The sequence below is a fragment of the Pteronotus mesoamericanus genome, unplaced genomic scaffold (genome assembly GCF_021234165.1).
Source record: "Pteronotus mesoamericanus isolate MK-2021 breed Mesoamerican mustached bat unplaced genomic scaffold, CSHL_Meso_final contig_20, whole genome shotgun sequence".
In the NCBI taxonomy this organism is placed as follows: domain Eukaryota; kingdom Metazoa; phylum Chordata; class Mammalia; order Chiroptera; family Mormoopidae; genus Pteronotus; species Pteronotus mesoamericanus.
In genome coordinates this window covers 88,413,311-88,429,128 of record NW_026555085.1, presented here as the reverse complement: position 1 = coordinate 88,429,128, position 15,818 = coordinate 88,413,311, and the positions used below count along the sequence as shown (strand labels likewise).

Sequence of the window (15,818 nt, the reverse complement as noted above, 5' to 3'; positions counted from 1 at the left end):
GCATGAAAAAATTAAAATAGAATGAAATGTTTGTTCAAGAATCCCTGCCTTAGAACTTAGCATTACATTTTATATTAGACATAAATTTTAGACACACTGAGATAAGTTTAAAGAATGTTTATGTTTGAGATTGAGATACTCACTGGATAAGGTAAAAATAAAGTGATGGATAATTAACTGTGACAAGAAAGTAGGTAATCAACCTTTGGGTCATTGCCTAGTTAGAAAGCATACTCTTTTAAATAGGATGTCAAAAATCACGACAGCACATAATATCATTGTAATTACAGTAAATGTATACATTGCAATGAGAAAGATGGTCTTCTCAAACTGTTCTGGCACCATGCATTTTATAATTAGTTTTTCCCCAAGAGATCCAGCATCACATAGGCAGAGAGGCTGGACTTGGAAATCAAAAAGATGAATCTGAAGCCAAAATGATATCACCTCTAGACTAATTCTTAATAAAACAGACAGGATATAAATTACAGTGTAGATGGGCTTTTGAAGAACACATTCTTGACTGATGTTTTTTCATGCAGCATTAAAATGGAAAGTAGCACCAACAAACAGGACAGTCACTAGTTGTAAAACCAAGAACACCTAAAGTATGTCAGAAATATCCAAGTCAAGTCAATCAACATAAAACCAAAAATACACTAAAAAAAAACACTGATTTTCAAGAGAATCCAACTTAAAAATTCCAAGTTTTGTAGATCTTATAAGCAATAAAAATAATATAATGAAGATAGTAATCCTTAGCATATCTCTTAATTAAAACTTTAAACATCTTAGTAACATCTTAGTAATTGTGAAAATGCAGTCATATTTTACTATTATCACCTACCAATTTCTAATAATGATGAAGTACTTTATTTTAGTAGCTACCTAATTTCCATTTTCTAATTACAGGCCTGAGGTATAATTATATTGATAACATGAATAGATAATAGAGTGTTGGAGTTGGAGGAAACTCTCAGCCAGCTCAAATTAATTTACCTGAAATAAACAGCTAGTTAAAAAATAGTAATAATTCTAGAAATAATACCTGTTAAAAGTATTCTTTATTTTATTATGATATTAGCTTACATTTAAAAGAAAATTTTATCTGATGTAGATAAGTAAGGTTTATGGGCACACACAAAAAATTACTTGTGGAGTGATTGGCCTGAACTGGTTGTAACAAAAGAGGTTTATTTTCCTCTTGTCTGGATCACAACTCAAGTGCAAAGCTTCATTTCCATAGACCACAAAGCCTAACACCCCAAGAAAGAACATTCAGACAGATTCAAAGAAAAGGATGTGGAATTGACTGATTGCAGTTGGAGGCTTTGCCTGTTATAATTTTAGGAGAAAGAAAAATCTTTTGAAAACAAGCAGTAAGGAGGATATTTTATAGAATTTTTTTATCGCCTCATTAAAAAAATTAAGATTCATAAAGTTTTGAGGAAAGAACCTTAGAGATCATCAAGCCCAATGCAAATCCTGCATTATGAGATTCCTCATCCTTTTTTACTCTGCTAATATGAAGTACAACAGTCAAATAGTGACATGTTGCTAATCAAATGTATAACTTTGGAAATACTTAAGAAGCTTGAAATTCATTTAATATCCCTAATCCTTTTTTAATAAAATTAAGAAAATCTTTGAATATTTAGTACCTCTTTTGGAAAAGTAAAAAACAAATCCAATATTAAACTCATGCACACTATCTTAACAAGCAAATAATGTCTATTTAATTGTCATTACAGTCTACTTTCTACATTTTTATTGAATTGCAAGAGAGTAAGCTACTTTAAAACACCAAGAGCTAAAAGCACTTCCTAAAATATTCTAGTTATAGTTTTAAATTCAGAATATTTTGAAGTATTTATACAGGGTCTGGCACAAATACCCCTTTTTATTACAAAATCTTTTATTACAAAATCATAAGCATGTAACTCTGTAACATAACATTATCACACTTAAGCACACCATATGACATTTTAGATGAAATGTTCAAATTAAACTATAAATTATTATTCCCATATTATTACCTTACCAACCACACTCAAGCAGGCCTTACTTCTGCCAGACCCTGTGCTATGCTCCATATGTGGAGGAATTTATTCATCAATACTCACAAAAATCAGGTTAAAATACACAAATGGGACTAATGCAATTTTTTTTGTTGTTATTTGCATAATACTTACACATCCTTCACAGAAGTTTTTGATGGAATTTAGAGACAAGTCTCAGAAAATGGTATCCTGGTATCCTTGTGGGTTAATTCTTGACCCACCTTGTCAGCTTGCTTCTGCCAGAATCAAACTCATGTTGTGTCATGTCTTTTACAGCAGAAACCACATTTCCCTACAAATTCCTCTCCCTTCCTCCTTCTTTTCTATCTTTTTTCCCCCCATAGATCTCTGGGGCTCCAGTCAACTTTCCTATCTTTGTCCAAGTACAAAACAAAAACAAAGAAACAAAAGCCTAGGGCATGTGGTCAATCAGCTAATCCCCTGACTTACACTGATAGCACAGTCAGCCAAACCTGAGCGCCGCCAAAGCGGGAGGCCAGCCGGACAAGGGCTCTGAGCCCTTGATGCCTATCGATTACGTGAGACTTGCCTACGTGGAAATCAGTGAACTCTAGCTTAGAGTTTTCTCAAAAATATCATGACTGTTTTTTTTGCTTCAATTTACCTGTGTCAAAGCAAATACCTACATGGGAAATATTCCTGATTCTTTCTTGTTTAGTTCCATGGAATAGAACTAATTGCTGAGAAGTTTAAAAAATTGTAACATAGGCTATTATAGTTACTACATTATTGAATATTATTGATGTGTTGCTGTATTTGTCTTTTGGCTAAATGCCTACCACAAACATGGAAAAATCTGTGGTTAAAGCTCTGTTCTAAGGGAAAAGACAGGTTACCACTAACCATGATGAGACCATGAACTAGCACAAATCATGTGAACAATTTCTCCTCCCTTTCTTTTGTCTTTTATTAGATATACATCATCAGACACTGCTATGGATGCTGATGGTCAGCAGGGATCAAGAGAGAAAAGTGTTGCCTTCAGATGGATACATCTGTTTAATATCTTCCATCCACTCAGAATGTCATACAGCCAACGGTGACTCAAATCTGCTTTCTTCACCTGCCTTTTTCATCTTTGTTTTGTTTGTGATCTATGTAAGTTGTGACTACAGACAACTTCATTATTCTCCTCAGAAGCGGTGACTGCATAGCATATGAAACTGTAACCAATGGGCAAAGGGCATTGGCCTTGTTGAGTTAATGTTATCCTGGGTAGGAAAAAATAAAAATGAGCAACGTAATAATCCTTCAGAATGTTGGATAAGAGAGTTTGAGTATTTTTCCTCTCCTCAGAAACAAAATTACAGGTGTGCTATGTGTTGAGTTCTTCAGAGGGGCATCTAAAAGCCAAAACAAATACTTGCACAGGAGGAATCCTGCTTTGACTTCTGCTATTATACGGCAGTAAATTTTTTTGTGTATACACAAATGTATACTAGTGTCAGACAGGTAAAAAATCATCAGTCTTCCTGTGTTCTTTCAGACAAACAAAAGAAATTTGAATTATAATTGTGTGTAGAAGAGAAAAAAATGCAGTATTATTTTCATTGTTGGTATCTGTGATGGATGAAGTAAAAATACCTGTCTTCTCCTTACAAGTTGTGATCCAATAGAGTTGTAGGACAAAGGAATATGGTAGACAGGGGCCAAAATATCTCCCAATTATGCTGTATTACCATAAATATTAGGTTGGAGGAGAGACATGGCTTATCTCTTTGGGAAAGTGTTATTCTTAGATGCAGCACACTACTGGTCAATGCTGTATCATGGCTTATTTTCCTTCACGGAGTGCCTCCCTGCCTCTAAGATTTATGCATAAGAGGAGCAAAGTAGAACTGATAATCTTTGTGGGCAATATGCTCCTAAGGGTAAAGTGTTAAGAAATAAATGATGTATGCCCAGATTTACCTTCCAAATGTAAGGTAAATTCACCACGGAAGATAGCAATTAATAGTGAGGCTGACCTCACACGCATGGCAACTGGTAGGGCTGTTAATTAGGGTAACAACCTGAGCATCTTTAAATGCTGACGCTTGCAGTGAAGCAGAAAAAGAAGGCAACCACTAACGTGCAAGCACTATGTAGTCCTGCTTGCTTCATGTTTGCCAATGTTACATTAGGCAAAGCAAGTTAGTGCCAACTCAGATTTAAGAAGTAACTTCTACTTTTTAGTGGACCTGCAGTCACATTGCAGGGGTATGTGTGCAGGACTAAAAAAAAAAAATTGTAGTTAATTTTATATTTTACCACAGTGTGTCCTCTGATCCCATATATTCCTATGTCCCCTACATGCCTCACCTTCATCCCAAGATGTCAAAACTCTCATCTAATTATAATATTATGGTTGAAGTTCAGGATTTTTTGATTTGCATCACATGCCCATCTGGATATGATTCAGCTTTGGCCCCCTGTAATCCAGAATGTAAAGGAAACAAAAGGAAAATCGATCTTCCACACAAGATGAATGTATGATGGTGGCGCAGGGGTGGGATGACTTCAATAGACACTTTCACTCCACAGGTGGAAGCACAGGAATCACATTTGTGTCTGAAATCTTGCAGGAAAGGTATTGCCAGTTCTTCCTTCTCTGGAGGGAGAAGGGTGATCTCTGAGTAAGGCATAGTACTGTTCCCTAAGAGCTTTCCCTAGTCTGCTGTACCAGAGCAGATAGGGAAAGAAAGGAAAAAAAAAACAAAAAACAACTTTCCTATAACCAAGGACCAGGCTGTTTACAAAGACCAAGTTTTGGAAACAGCCCAAGTGTCCATCTGTAGATGAGTGGATCAAAAAACTGTGGTACATTTACACAATGGATTATTATGCAGCAGAAAGAAAGAAGGAGCTTCTACCTTTTGCAACAGCATGGATGGAACTGGAGAGCATTATTCTAAGTGAAATTAGCCAGGTGGTGAAAGACAAATATCATATGATCTCACTTATAAGAGGAATCTAATGAACAAAATAAATTCATGAGCAAAATAGAATCAGAGGCATGAAAACACGGAACAGACTGACAGCTGCTAGAGGGGAGGCAGGGGAGAATAATGGTGGAAAGTAGGAGAAAGAACTAATCAAAGAACATGTATGAATGGCCCATGGACATGAGCAATGGTGTGGGGATTGACTGTGGGAGCGGGGGGTGGGCTGGGTAGAGGAGGGCAAAGGGGAGAAAGTTGGGACAACTGCAATAGAATAACAATAGAAAAAGAAAAGAAATACAAACGGCCCCCCTCCCCCCCAAGAAAAAAGAAAAAAGAAACTACTTCTGTTTTCTCAGTCCTAAAGATTTTAAAAAGGACCAGGACATCTCCATCAATTCCCTGAGTAAATGGCCTGAAAGTTGAGCAACCACATCAGCTTAGTTGTTTGAACTTGCAAAAAGCTTTTAATTTCAGATGGAGGAATGAAGGTAAGCTCAGATCCACCACCACTACTGTGAACATACACACCCACACACACACTCACACAAATTACTGAATTTATTGGTCGCCACTGTCTTTCAGAACTACTCAACCCCAAAAGTCACATGTAGTCTTTGAGTAGATAGTCTTGGTGTCCTAAAATTTCTGAGATTAAAAAGAGTTCAGCCCGTTGTTTGACTCAGAAAGGGGATAAACCTATAATTTCGTGCATAACCCAAGACAGGATCAAATAAAATAAAAGTATAGAATAGCACTACCCATAATGGCTAATATATGAAAATCAATCCATAAATGTTATTTATTATTAATGTTTACAATCTATTCTAATTAGTACTTTAAAATCTAGTTTCACATATTGCTTTAGAGCTGTGCTTTTCTATGTGTTTATGCTTATTCACTCATTTTTTTCATTCACCCAATAAATATTCAGCATCTACAGGTGCTGCTGCCCAGCTGCTGTGTAAGGTGCTAGGAATGTGTGAAAATAATGTAGCCCCTGTCTTCATGGTGCTTACAGAAAAGCGTGTGTGTCTGCATGTATGTGTGCATGTAAGTTTGTATATGGTTGACACTTATACTGTTGAAAATTTGCTTAAAATGAAGCACTTGTATTTAATCCTTCAGAGTAGAGTCACAAACTATTTTGGCTTATTTTCCATTTGGCAAAAAAAGGGAAAATGATCTTGATAAAAATTTCCTCTCTAACATTCTTTGATTTTTCAGAATTTTGCATTGTGTTATAGTAATTTACCTTCTTCTTCATGAGACAGCTGATGACTGTTAAATGGGATGGAATAGATATCAAGTTAGGTACTCAAAATAGTAGGTTCCACAGAAGGGCAGCTAAGATAAGTCAATCTGGAAAGCTGCCTCAAGCCATAAATCAAAATCCTTAGCCAATTCGCATCTCATTGAAATCTCTGACCTGCCAAAATTGTGTTTGTCTTCCTGCATGAATAATTTATATTTTCTGGAATGAAATTGGGCACTGCTTAGAAAAAGGGTCAATAACCAATGATGTATTTTAGCCAAATGATATAACTGTCTGGGTTGCATTTCCATTCCTCTGAAAGAAATAGCCTGGATTCTACAATCTGTAAATAATTTCACAATTCTATGGTTTTATGATTCTAAGTATTATAGGCATACCGGGAGCTATTGTACTAGCTCTGAAATTTATTGTCAGTAATTTGTATTGTGACAGTAATTGCTTGAACTAATGGTAAATTCAAAGGCCTCATTTTCCTTTATGAGTAAGTTTATATTTCAAATATTTCTGAACTACATGATTTCTACCTATAGAATTCATATGCCTTGTTTCTTTTGCAGATATCCATCCGCATAGCCAAGTTCCACAAGAACACAGTCTGTAAATCCAGAAGTCCCGAGTTTGTGTCTTTTTCTACTATGTAAACATTCTGTGTTAACTCTGTGACTTTGAGCTTTTCCTTCTGTAAAATTAGGAAAATTATTCTTACCTAAAAGAGATATTGTAACTAAATAAAAGAATATACAAAATAACATCTAGCACAGTACCTGACATAACTGTTTTTTCAATAAATATATTTTCATTCCTGTTTTAAAGACTAGATTCATGCTGTCAAGTTTGAGAGGAAGTATACCAAATAGGTTAGAAACGTGGGTTTCAAGTCAGCAAACATATTTGAATCTTTGCTTGTTATGGAAATGCCTCCAGAAAGTAACCTAACAACTCTAAGCCTCAGTTTTTCTCATCTGCTTGGAATTTGTTGAACTTTCTAAATCTGTGAATTTGTTTTCAACAAATTTTAAAGGGGAAAAAATCAGCCATTACTTCTTCAAAATTACTTCATTTTTTCTGTTCCCTTCCCCTTTATTCTGGGACTCCAGTTACATATGTGTTAGACTGCTTGATATGGTCCCGAATGTACCTGATCCTATCTAAAATTTTTTTCTATTGTGTTTCATTGTAAATATTTATTATGCTAATTCCACTGATCTTTTCTTGTACAAGATTTCATTGGAAGTTAATCTTATTTAGGGCACTTTTTGTTTCTGGTATTTTAATCTCCATGTTAGGGCTCAGCGAACTCTTGCCTATAGATCAGACACACCTGTAAAACACTGTTTATTGCAACATAGTTATGCCCATTCATCTATGTATTGCCTATGGTTGCTTTTGTGCTATGAGGTCAGAGTTGAATAGTTGCAATAGAGATCATATGGCTCATGACTCTAAAATAATTACTATCTGGCCCCTTAGGAAAAATTTTGCCAAACTTTCTTGAGCCAGGTCATGTCTAGAAGTTGAATTTGGGTCTTTTTATATTTTCCATTTCTCTAATCAGAATGTTAGTATTTTCTTCTACCTTAGTTTCATCATTTCTGTCTTTTTTTGGGTGTCCATTTCTAAAGATAAATTTTCTCCTCATTATGGGTTATATATTCCTGTATTTTTTTTTAACCTGGTAATTTTTAACTGAATGCCTGACATTCTGTTGGTTGCTGTATTTTATTATCTTTCTTTTAATAGTGTTAAAATTTTTTCTAGCATAGAGATAAGGTACTAGAATTAGTAAGATACCTTTGAGGCCTGATTTAAGCATTGTGCGAGAGGTTTAGATTAGCTTGTGGTAAAAGGGCACATTTAGGATCACAACTAAAGTAATATGCTTCTGAGTATTCTACAGGGTGTACATGGTATCACAAGGTCTTTCCACTCTGACCATGTAGATACAAATTACTCTCAGCCAAGTTTGTATTTCAGATCTTTATGGGTGTTTCTTTCCCTGGCCTTGGGTTGCTTTCCCCATGTGTGAGCTGACCAGTAGTACATAGTCAAAACTTCAGTGAACCCCCTGCAGATCTTTGGAGTTCCTTCTGGCGCTCACCTCCGTAGTACTCTGCCCCTCAAATTCTATCCATCTTTGCCCCCTTAAACACTGAATATACCTTTCAATATGCTCAATTTTTCAGGTTATTTCAAGGAGTTACTGAGCATCATGCACTGTAACTAGAGACTTTAGATTTATTGGTCGGAGAGCTATTCTCATATTTCTGAAAAATACTGAGTTTTTAAATTTGTGGTTGCCCAGTGTTGTGTTTTTTGTTTTCTGTGAACCAAGTATCTGTAGGGAGATAAGCATTGAACAGTAAATGGTTTCTGTGAAAATATTTCCTATAGAGTTAAACTCAGAAGCTCGGGCTTAATAATATTCCTTTGTCAGGGTTTATTCCTGACTTCCTCTAATTTCTACAATGTAAGTTCTATAAGTCATCAATTTCTTATAATTTTTCAATGTTGGACACAATGAGAAAGTATAAATGCTTTTGTTGCGCCTTAGTATGGGGAAAATTAATGATTTTTTCATATTTGGCAAAGCAGAATACTCTGCTTCTTAACATTATATATTGAGCCATATTTCATATTATCAACATACATAGCATTCCTTTAATTTTTGAAGTGCATATAGAATTGAACTTTAGTGTATATAATTAGTCTTATATGCATAAAATCCAGATTACTGAATTAAAACTCTGCGCTCAATTGCTGGGTTATCATTAGAACTTCCATTCCTTATTCCCTCTGTGACAGGTTACCAGGGAAAATTCATTGCTTTGAATAATAATGAACTTGAGGCAAATTTAGCCCTAGAAAGCTGATTAATGTATTCCCCTGTTATGAACACCTAATATAAAACCACCTTTGCTCCCTTTTACAAGGAAAGTTTAATGTCCATTTTTCTATGAATTTCTATTTATGAAGTATTAAGATGTGCTAATTTATCTTTAAAATGTTCATACAGATCTTGGTATGCAAATGTACTAGAGCTGGTGAAATAGGAAACCATATGTGAGATGACTGTATTAATATGCCACTGACTATAATTTGAGTTTTATGAGTCATATGAACCAAAACTGTCACATATTCTCTGATTGTTTCAGAAGGAATGATTTTTCCAGCTTTATAGGTTAGGGGTATATAGTTTTTAAGGTATTGCAAAAGGTCTTGTGACTATCTAGTGACCTTATCATCACAAGCATTCTTGTGAAGAGTAGAAAACAATCCCAGCATTTATATTATTGAGATACAAACAATTTAAGATGAATTTATGTTCTGTAAGTTTCTAATAACACTTTTTATCTATAAAATGTATATAAGACTTCCTAACTTATTTTGGACGAGGTGGCAGTTTTCTAATATCATTAATCATGATGTTAGAGGTTAATTTGTTAAAAGGAATTATGGGGTTATTTGGTTAATAGTGGATAAAATTTATAATAATAATAATCTGAAAAATGATTTGCTAATGGACCTGTTAAAAATAGGTAACACCAAATTATGAATGGAAACTTGAATGGAGAAGAAAATAAAGGAATATTTAAATAATGCATGGCTAAAAATTGCTTATCAATGTCAGATGACACAGATCTTGTGAAACAGCATAACCCTGCTGGAATGTATTCCCTGGAGTTGGCAGACAGAAGGATTTGGAATCGACTGGTATCACGGATATAATATAGAGATCTTCCACTGATTCCTATAGGTCAGAACTCAAGAACATTAGGGTTTCAATGTCTACTAAAAACCTACTAGGGTTTCATGACTGTTACTGAAAGTATGGTTTGAGGACAAGGTCTTCATAAATGGCTCTAAAAATAGAACTCCATGAAGACATTTTATGTCCACACAAGATTTTAGTAACTCTAAACATCCCCTTATAGACAATTATTCTTTGTATAGCTTCCTATAGAAATTGTGGGCTGAAGATATATTCTTGTGTAGATGTGGGTGTATGTATTTGAGTTGCTATATCTTTTAGTGGGATAAGGGAATGCAGAGAACAATGAGTCTTAAAGTTCTTTCTTTGAATAATTCTATTAAATTACAATTCAAGGTCTTTAAATAATTTTCACTACCATTATCAATATGTGAAATTCCAAAATTCTTAGTGTTTTAACCTGATGTCCACATGGACACATATCAGAGCTAAGAACTTTAAAAGGACTAATGTTCACAGGGAGACAGAACAAAAATGCATTTCTAGTATAAATTATTCATCCTCTTCACTTCCATGACTTTTACACTAGTGTAATTCAGGTCTGGTATAATAGTTTCTCAATTGTCTTCTTATTGTTATATTACCTACTCAAAAACTTTTATACCCTATGCTAGAATAATCATCTGGTATAGAGCTTTATTGTTTCCCTCCAAAATTCCTTATTACTCTCCAAATCTTAATAACCACAAACCACACACCTTAATTTAACATTTTGAGTATTCTACAAATTTGCTTTTTTCCATTTGTTTTCAATCCTTCTAGAAAAATCTATGCTTTATCCACTTCAGACTATCTCCCAGACATCAAATGTGTCTTATTTATTTGTTTTTGCACACATGGATCTTTCACATTTTCCAAGAGGAACTATTTTACCCCCTGCCACCAAACACACACACTATACTTTTTATCTTTCCCATTAAAATCCTATTTGCTTTTCAGACTAAATTTAAATTTCTCATGTCAATGATCCCATCCCTGGTCAACTTAGCTAACAGCAATCTTTTCTCACAGAATTTTTAGAACATTTGGCAACACATGGGACTTAATTCTAGGCCACTTGACATCTTTGTATAATAGGAAAAATTTACTCCATCTCATAGTCACATGGCTGAGAGAACAGGCCAACTCTAAGCGAATTAGAAAAAAGAAACATTATTTTTTTTTAGATGAGTGGATAAAAAAACCCCTGTGTCCTTTTACACAGTGGAATACTACTTGGCCATGAAACAGAAGGAAATCTTACCTTTTGTGACATCATGGAGAATATTATGCTAAGTGAAATAAGCCAAGCAGAGAAAGACAAATACTATATGATTTCACTTACATGTGGAAAAAAGGAACTTGGTCCTTGCAAATATAACTCCTGGATTGACTGCATGGCTTAGCAAATGGAGATTCATTAGACTTCAGTTCTCTTTTTTTGTCCCTGTCTAGCTGGGTGACCTTGGATATAGTACTTTATCTCTCTAGATTTAGTTTTATCTGCTGTAAAATAGGGATAATAATATAGAGTTCATAGTGTTGGTAAGAATATGACATGAGATATTGAATGTAAATTGTTTAGCTGGATATTTGATATATAAACCCTAATCAGTAAATAGCACTGACCTTTACAATTACTACGTTTTATGCTACCTCTCTTAGTTTCAGGACTGGTCTTTCTCATTGAATTGAAGTTTCTGATATGAAAATTCAATATATTTGTAGACACAAATGAAGTTTTGTTTTTTTTTTACTGAAATTTTTACTGATGATCATTATCAGTCAGTATCTCAAATAAATATTAGTAAGATTACATTTATTGAACTGTGATGCATTATCATCTGCTGTTGACACTAGCTGGACACATACTGACATATGAACCCAGAGAGAAAAAATAAATATGAAGAAGGTAATAGTCCTATGAATACTCTGACCTTGACTTAAAACTATGATGGAATTTGAGGAAGTCATTTGTTAGCATTATCAGTCATCTTTATTCAACTAATGAGAACACTTTACATTTTCTGAAAGACAATTTGTGAAAAAAAAATCAGATTACTGACCACAAACGTTTCAAAACCTCCTAGTTATCTGGGGGAAAAAGGGGGGACTAGAGATGATTCTCATGCAACACCAACGTAAAAAGCCTTGACCTTGACCTATGGAGATTACCTTCAAGGTGATAAGGTAATTTATTTTTTCAACTTAGACTCATTCAAATTCTTGTTTTCTCTGGCAATATTGCTGCAGGTTTTATTCAATGGACCAAATTCATATCAGTCTTTTAACCTCTCCAGAGCACTTTGTAACTGCATATACCGGCTTTGAGGGGAACTTTTCTTATTTTATAATTGGCCTCTTCATGCTGAGAAACCTCTGGGGCATTAGGAGGGTCAGCCAGGAAAACGTGAATATAGGAAGGAATTGGGCCAAAGGAAAATTTCTCTTAAACATTAATATATTTGCATGTGCAGAGTGTGATTGACTTTGATATTTTGGCTAGGCTTATATTTACAATATATTAAAGCCTTTATGTGAAAAAGAAAGAAACACTTGGGAAAAATTGACAATTCAGGCAAAAATGACAAATGCTATAATGTTTACAGCTATTTGGATGTTTCCAAATTGGTAAGCTGCTTGTTATACAGTTGGAGACTGCAGATAAGAAAAGATGCAGTATGAGCATTGTTTGATTCCTCAGCTCTGGTGTTCTGCCTGCATTAGGTATATAGGAGAAGAAAATGAGTGCAATTATTGTATTTAATCAGATATATGAAATTATTTTACTATTAACTATGATGTGTTGTTTTGTTATTTACTATTATTTTATCACTTTAGATTAGATCTCCACAAAGGTGATGAAAGAAATTAAAGTTTGTGAGAACTTTTCTTATATGGAATTATTCTGGTTTATAAAGCTCACCAAGAGTTGACTATCAATGAACCTGATACTTAACCACATTAAGTTCTTCATGTACTTCATGAATCTTCAATAGTTTCAGCAGAATCAGATGTTTGTATTATTACCAGCTTTTCACAGGTTATATTCAGTGTGTATGAGTCAATGCATTTTAAGAATAAAAAAAAATGACTTTCACTCCCTTTATTTTTGTTAAAAATGAAAAGATATTAAGAAAGTAGTTCCAAACCATCAAGCATAGGAAATCTCTTTCTAATAGAATAAAATATTTCAGCTTTTCCAAATGCTTAGATCAATTGAGCCTGAATTAGCAGCCTCGGTTGGATCAAAAATTCAGTTGTAGCATTTTAAAAATGTTTGGAAAAATATTAAACAAACTGAAAATGCCATTTTATTATAGGCTAAATTCTATAGAATGTGTTACATTTTAAAATTTTTTTATGGCTCCCAAATACTTTTCACATGCATTATATTATATAATTATTATAAATCTGTGATATAGTTAAGGTAGGTATGGCTTAATATTTGTTTTCATCAAGGTAAAGCTTCTTTTAATCAAATTAAGTATTATACTTAAATGAAATTGAAAGCTAATTATTTTTGTGAATTTAATTTTTTTGCTGCACTTCTCCTCCTTTTAGCTTTGATGAAAAGAAAATTCTGGAGATATAATTACTCTCTTGTCATCCTTTCATTACTTCCATTTAGTTTCTTTTGGGTTTATACCAAACTGACTTGTAACTGAGATTTATGAAATGTGACCAGAACTCAGTAGGTGGCGCTAATGAGACATAAACTACTGACTTGTCACCTATTGTCAAAGATTTATTATAACAGCTTAGTAATAAGTATGTTAGGGATGAAAACAGACTGATCATATGTTAGGGGTAAAGACAGGCTGATCCTACTGTCTTCCATTTGAAAAGTGCTGATGCCACATTAAATTATGTTAGAGATTCATTCGATTCCTACTTTATACTGGATTTGAAGATAACATTTATTCTTGCTTACTTTATAATATTTGAAAAAAATTAAAACATCTTCTTCCACTGAAAACTAAGCCCACTTGCTTGCTTCTAAGAACTGTCTTCCAGTTATGTGCTGCAAGAGGAAAAAATAATCGCTCACAATGTGGTGATTCTGTTAAATACAAATACGGAATTCAAAGGATATTCTTATGAGCTACTAACAAGAAATTATAATCCTGTTTATCTTTAAGAGATACCTAGCAGATTATTTTAGGCCAAGGGTTTCAAGTTGGATTTTTTTTTAATTTTTATTTTTGGCTCTACTAAACCTTCAGAATGAAAAATTATTGTGGCAAATAACTGGACCTTTCTAAATAGTAAAATACTATTTAACTAGAAGAATTGAAGTATGTGCTTACTTTGTCAATCTAACAGCACAAATAACATTTGCTTTTGTATTAGGTGGTGTATGAGCAAGCTCATTCAGCAACATCCCACTGAGAAAGAGCTGCATTTTAAATGGGAATTTAGTGGAATTTTCTAAGAACATACTAACGCTTGTTCTCTGAAGTCACATTCTTACGTGGATTAAATTATCGTTGATATTTCTGGTATTTTAAGTTTTTCAATGTTTAATTTTCTTTTAATAAAACCCAATGTCATTCCAATTCTATGTTCTAATTTGCATAAAGTAATTTATTTCACATTTTTGTGAATCCGAATTGAAACCAGTGATGGATAAAACTATTTTAAAGAAGTTCCTTCCTAAATAACTATGGTTAAGAGACTGCTACATACATGAAGGTCAAGTTAATTTTTTTTACAAGTAACAATCAGAAAACTCATAGAAATTGCATTATGTAACCAAAGCAACATTATCTTATTAAGAAAAATGTTTTTTTGTTTTTTATCAAATATCAGAAATTATGACTGTTGTATTTATTGCTTTTTTCCAACAGAACTTACCTCTTCCCAGGTACCAGATTTTGTTGTGTCAGTTGAGTGTACCAAAAGCCATTCATCAGTGAGTTCATGGTACAAGTATCTGTGGGCATAGCCACCTATCTTTCATCATTTTATAGGATGGAATTTAAATGGTTTCTCAATGGGAGGAATCTTCTAAAATAGCCAAGCAGTTCTCAGTGAGATTATCTGAGAAAAATTTACTATAGTTTCTGCCCCCACATAGTCAACAATTGGGTCTGACTTAAATGTATTTATTCATGGAACCAAGCTGAAAAGGAGAATGATGTGAATTCCATTCCCTATTTAGAAACTTCCATAATTTAAGGGTTCGTAAATTCTCTATAAATGGACTAAGCAGTAAATATAAGCTAACGACTCTCCTCTTCCTTCTCTTCCTCCTCTTAACACATTTATGGATACATAATTCACATACCATACCATTAACCCATTTAAAGGATACAATTACATGGTTTGTAGTATATTCACAGTCGCATAGCCATCACCACAATTAATTAAAAAATATTTCATTACCTATAAAACAAAACCCATGCTCATTAATATTTTCCCCATTTCTTTTTTTTTAAAAAGGATTTCATTGTTAGTCACTGTGTTGTCATTTACTAGGTGTGCTATTTTTTATTTATTTTCAGAGAGAGGTGAAGGGAGGGAGAGAGAGGAGGAATGCAACATTGAAATATGGATTGCTTCCCTTGTCAAAAGGCCCCAACTGGGGACCTGGCCGGTAACCTAGGCATGTGCCCTGACTGGGATCGAACCAGTGACTTTTTAGTTTGCAGGCTAGCACTGAGTCCACTGAGCCACACCAGCCAGAACTGCCAATTTCTTTTCATTTTCCCCCACTTATTTTTAATTTCAAATTGTATTCCATTATGTAGATATATCATATTTTATTGATCCATTCATTAGTTAATAAT

General features: G+C 33.9%; 1 protein-coding gene across 1 annotated transcript; it reads right to left on the bottom strand.

Annotated features, from left to right (window-relative positions):
• Positions 1–210: 210 nt before the first annotated feature.
• Positions 211–4,059, bottom strand: GJE1 (gap junction protein epsilon 1). The gene is given in 4 exon segments (XM_054568650.1): positions 211–603; positions 1,153–1,335; positions 2,193–2,233; positions 3,993–4,059. Coding segments are annotated over 4 exon segments (684 nt in total).
• Positions 4,060–15,818: the final 11,759 nt, after the last annotated feature.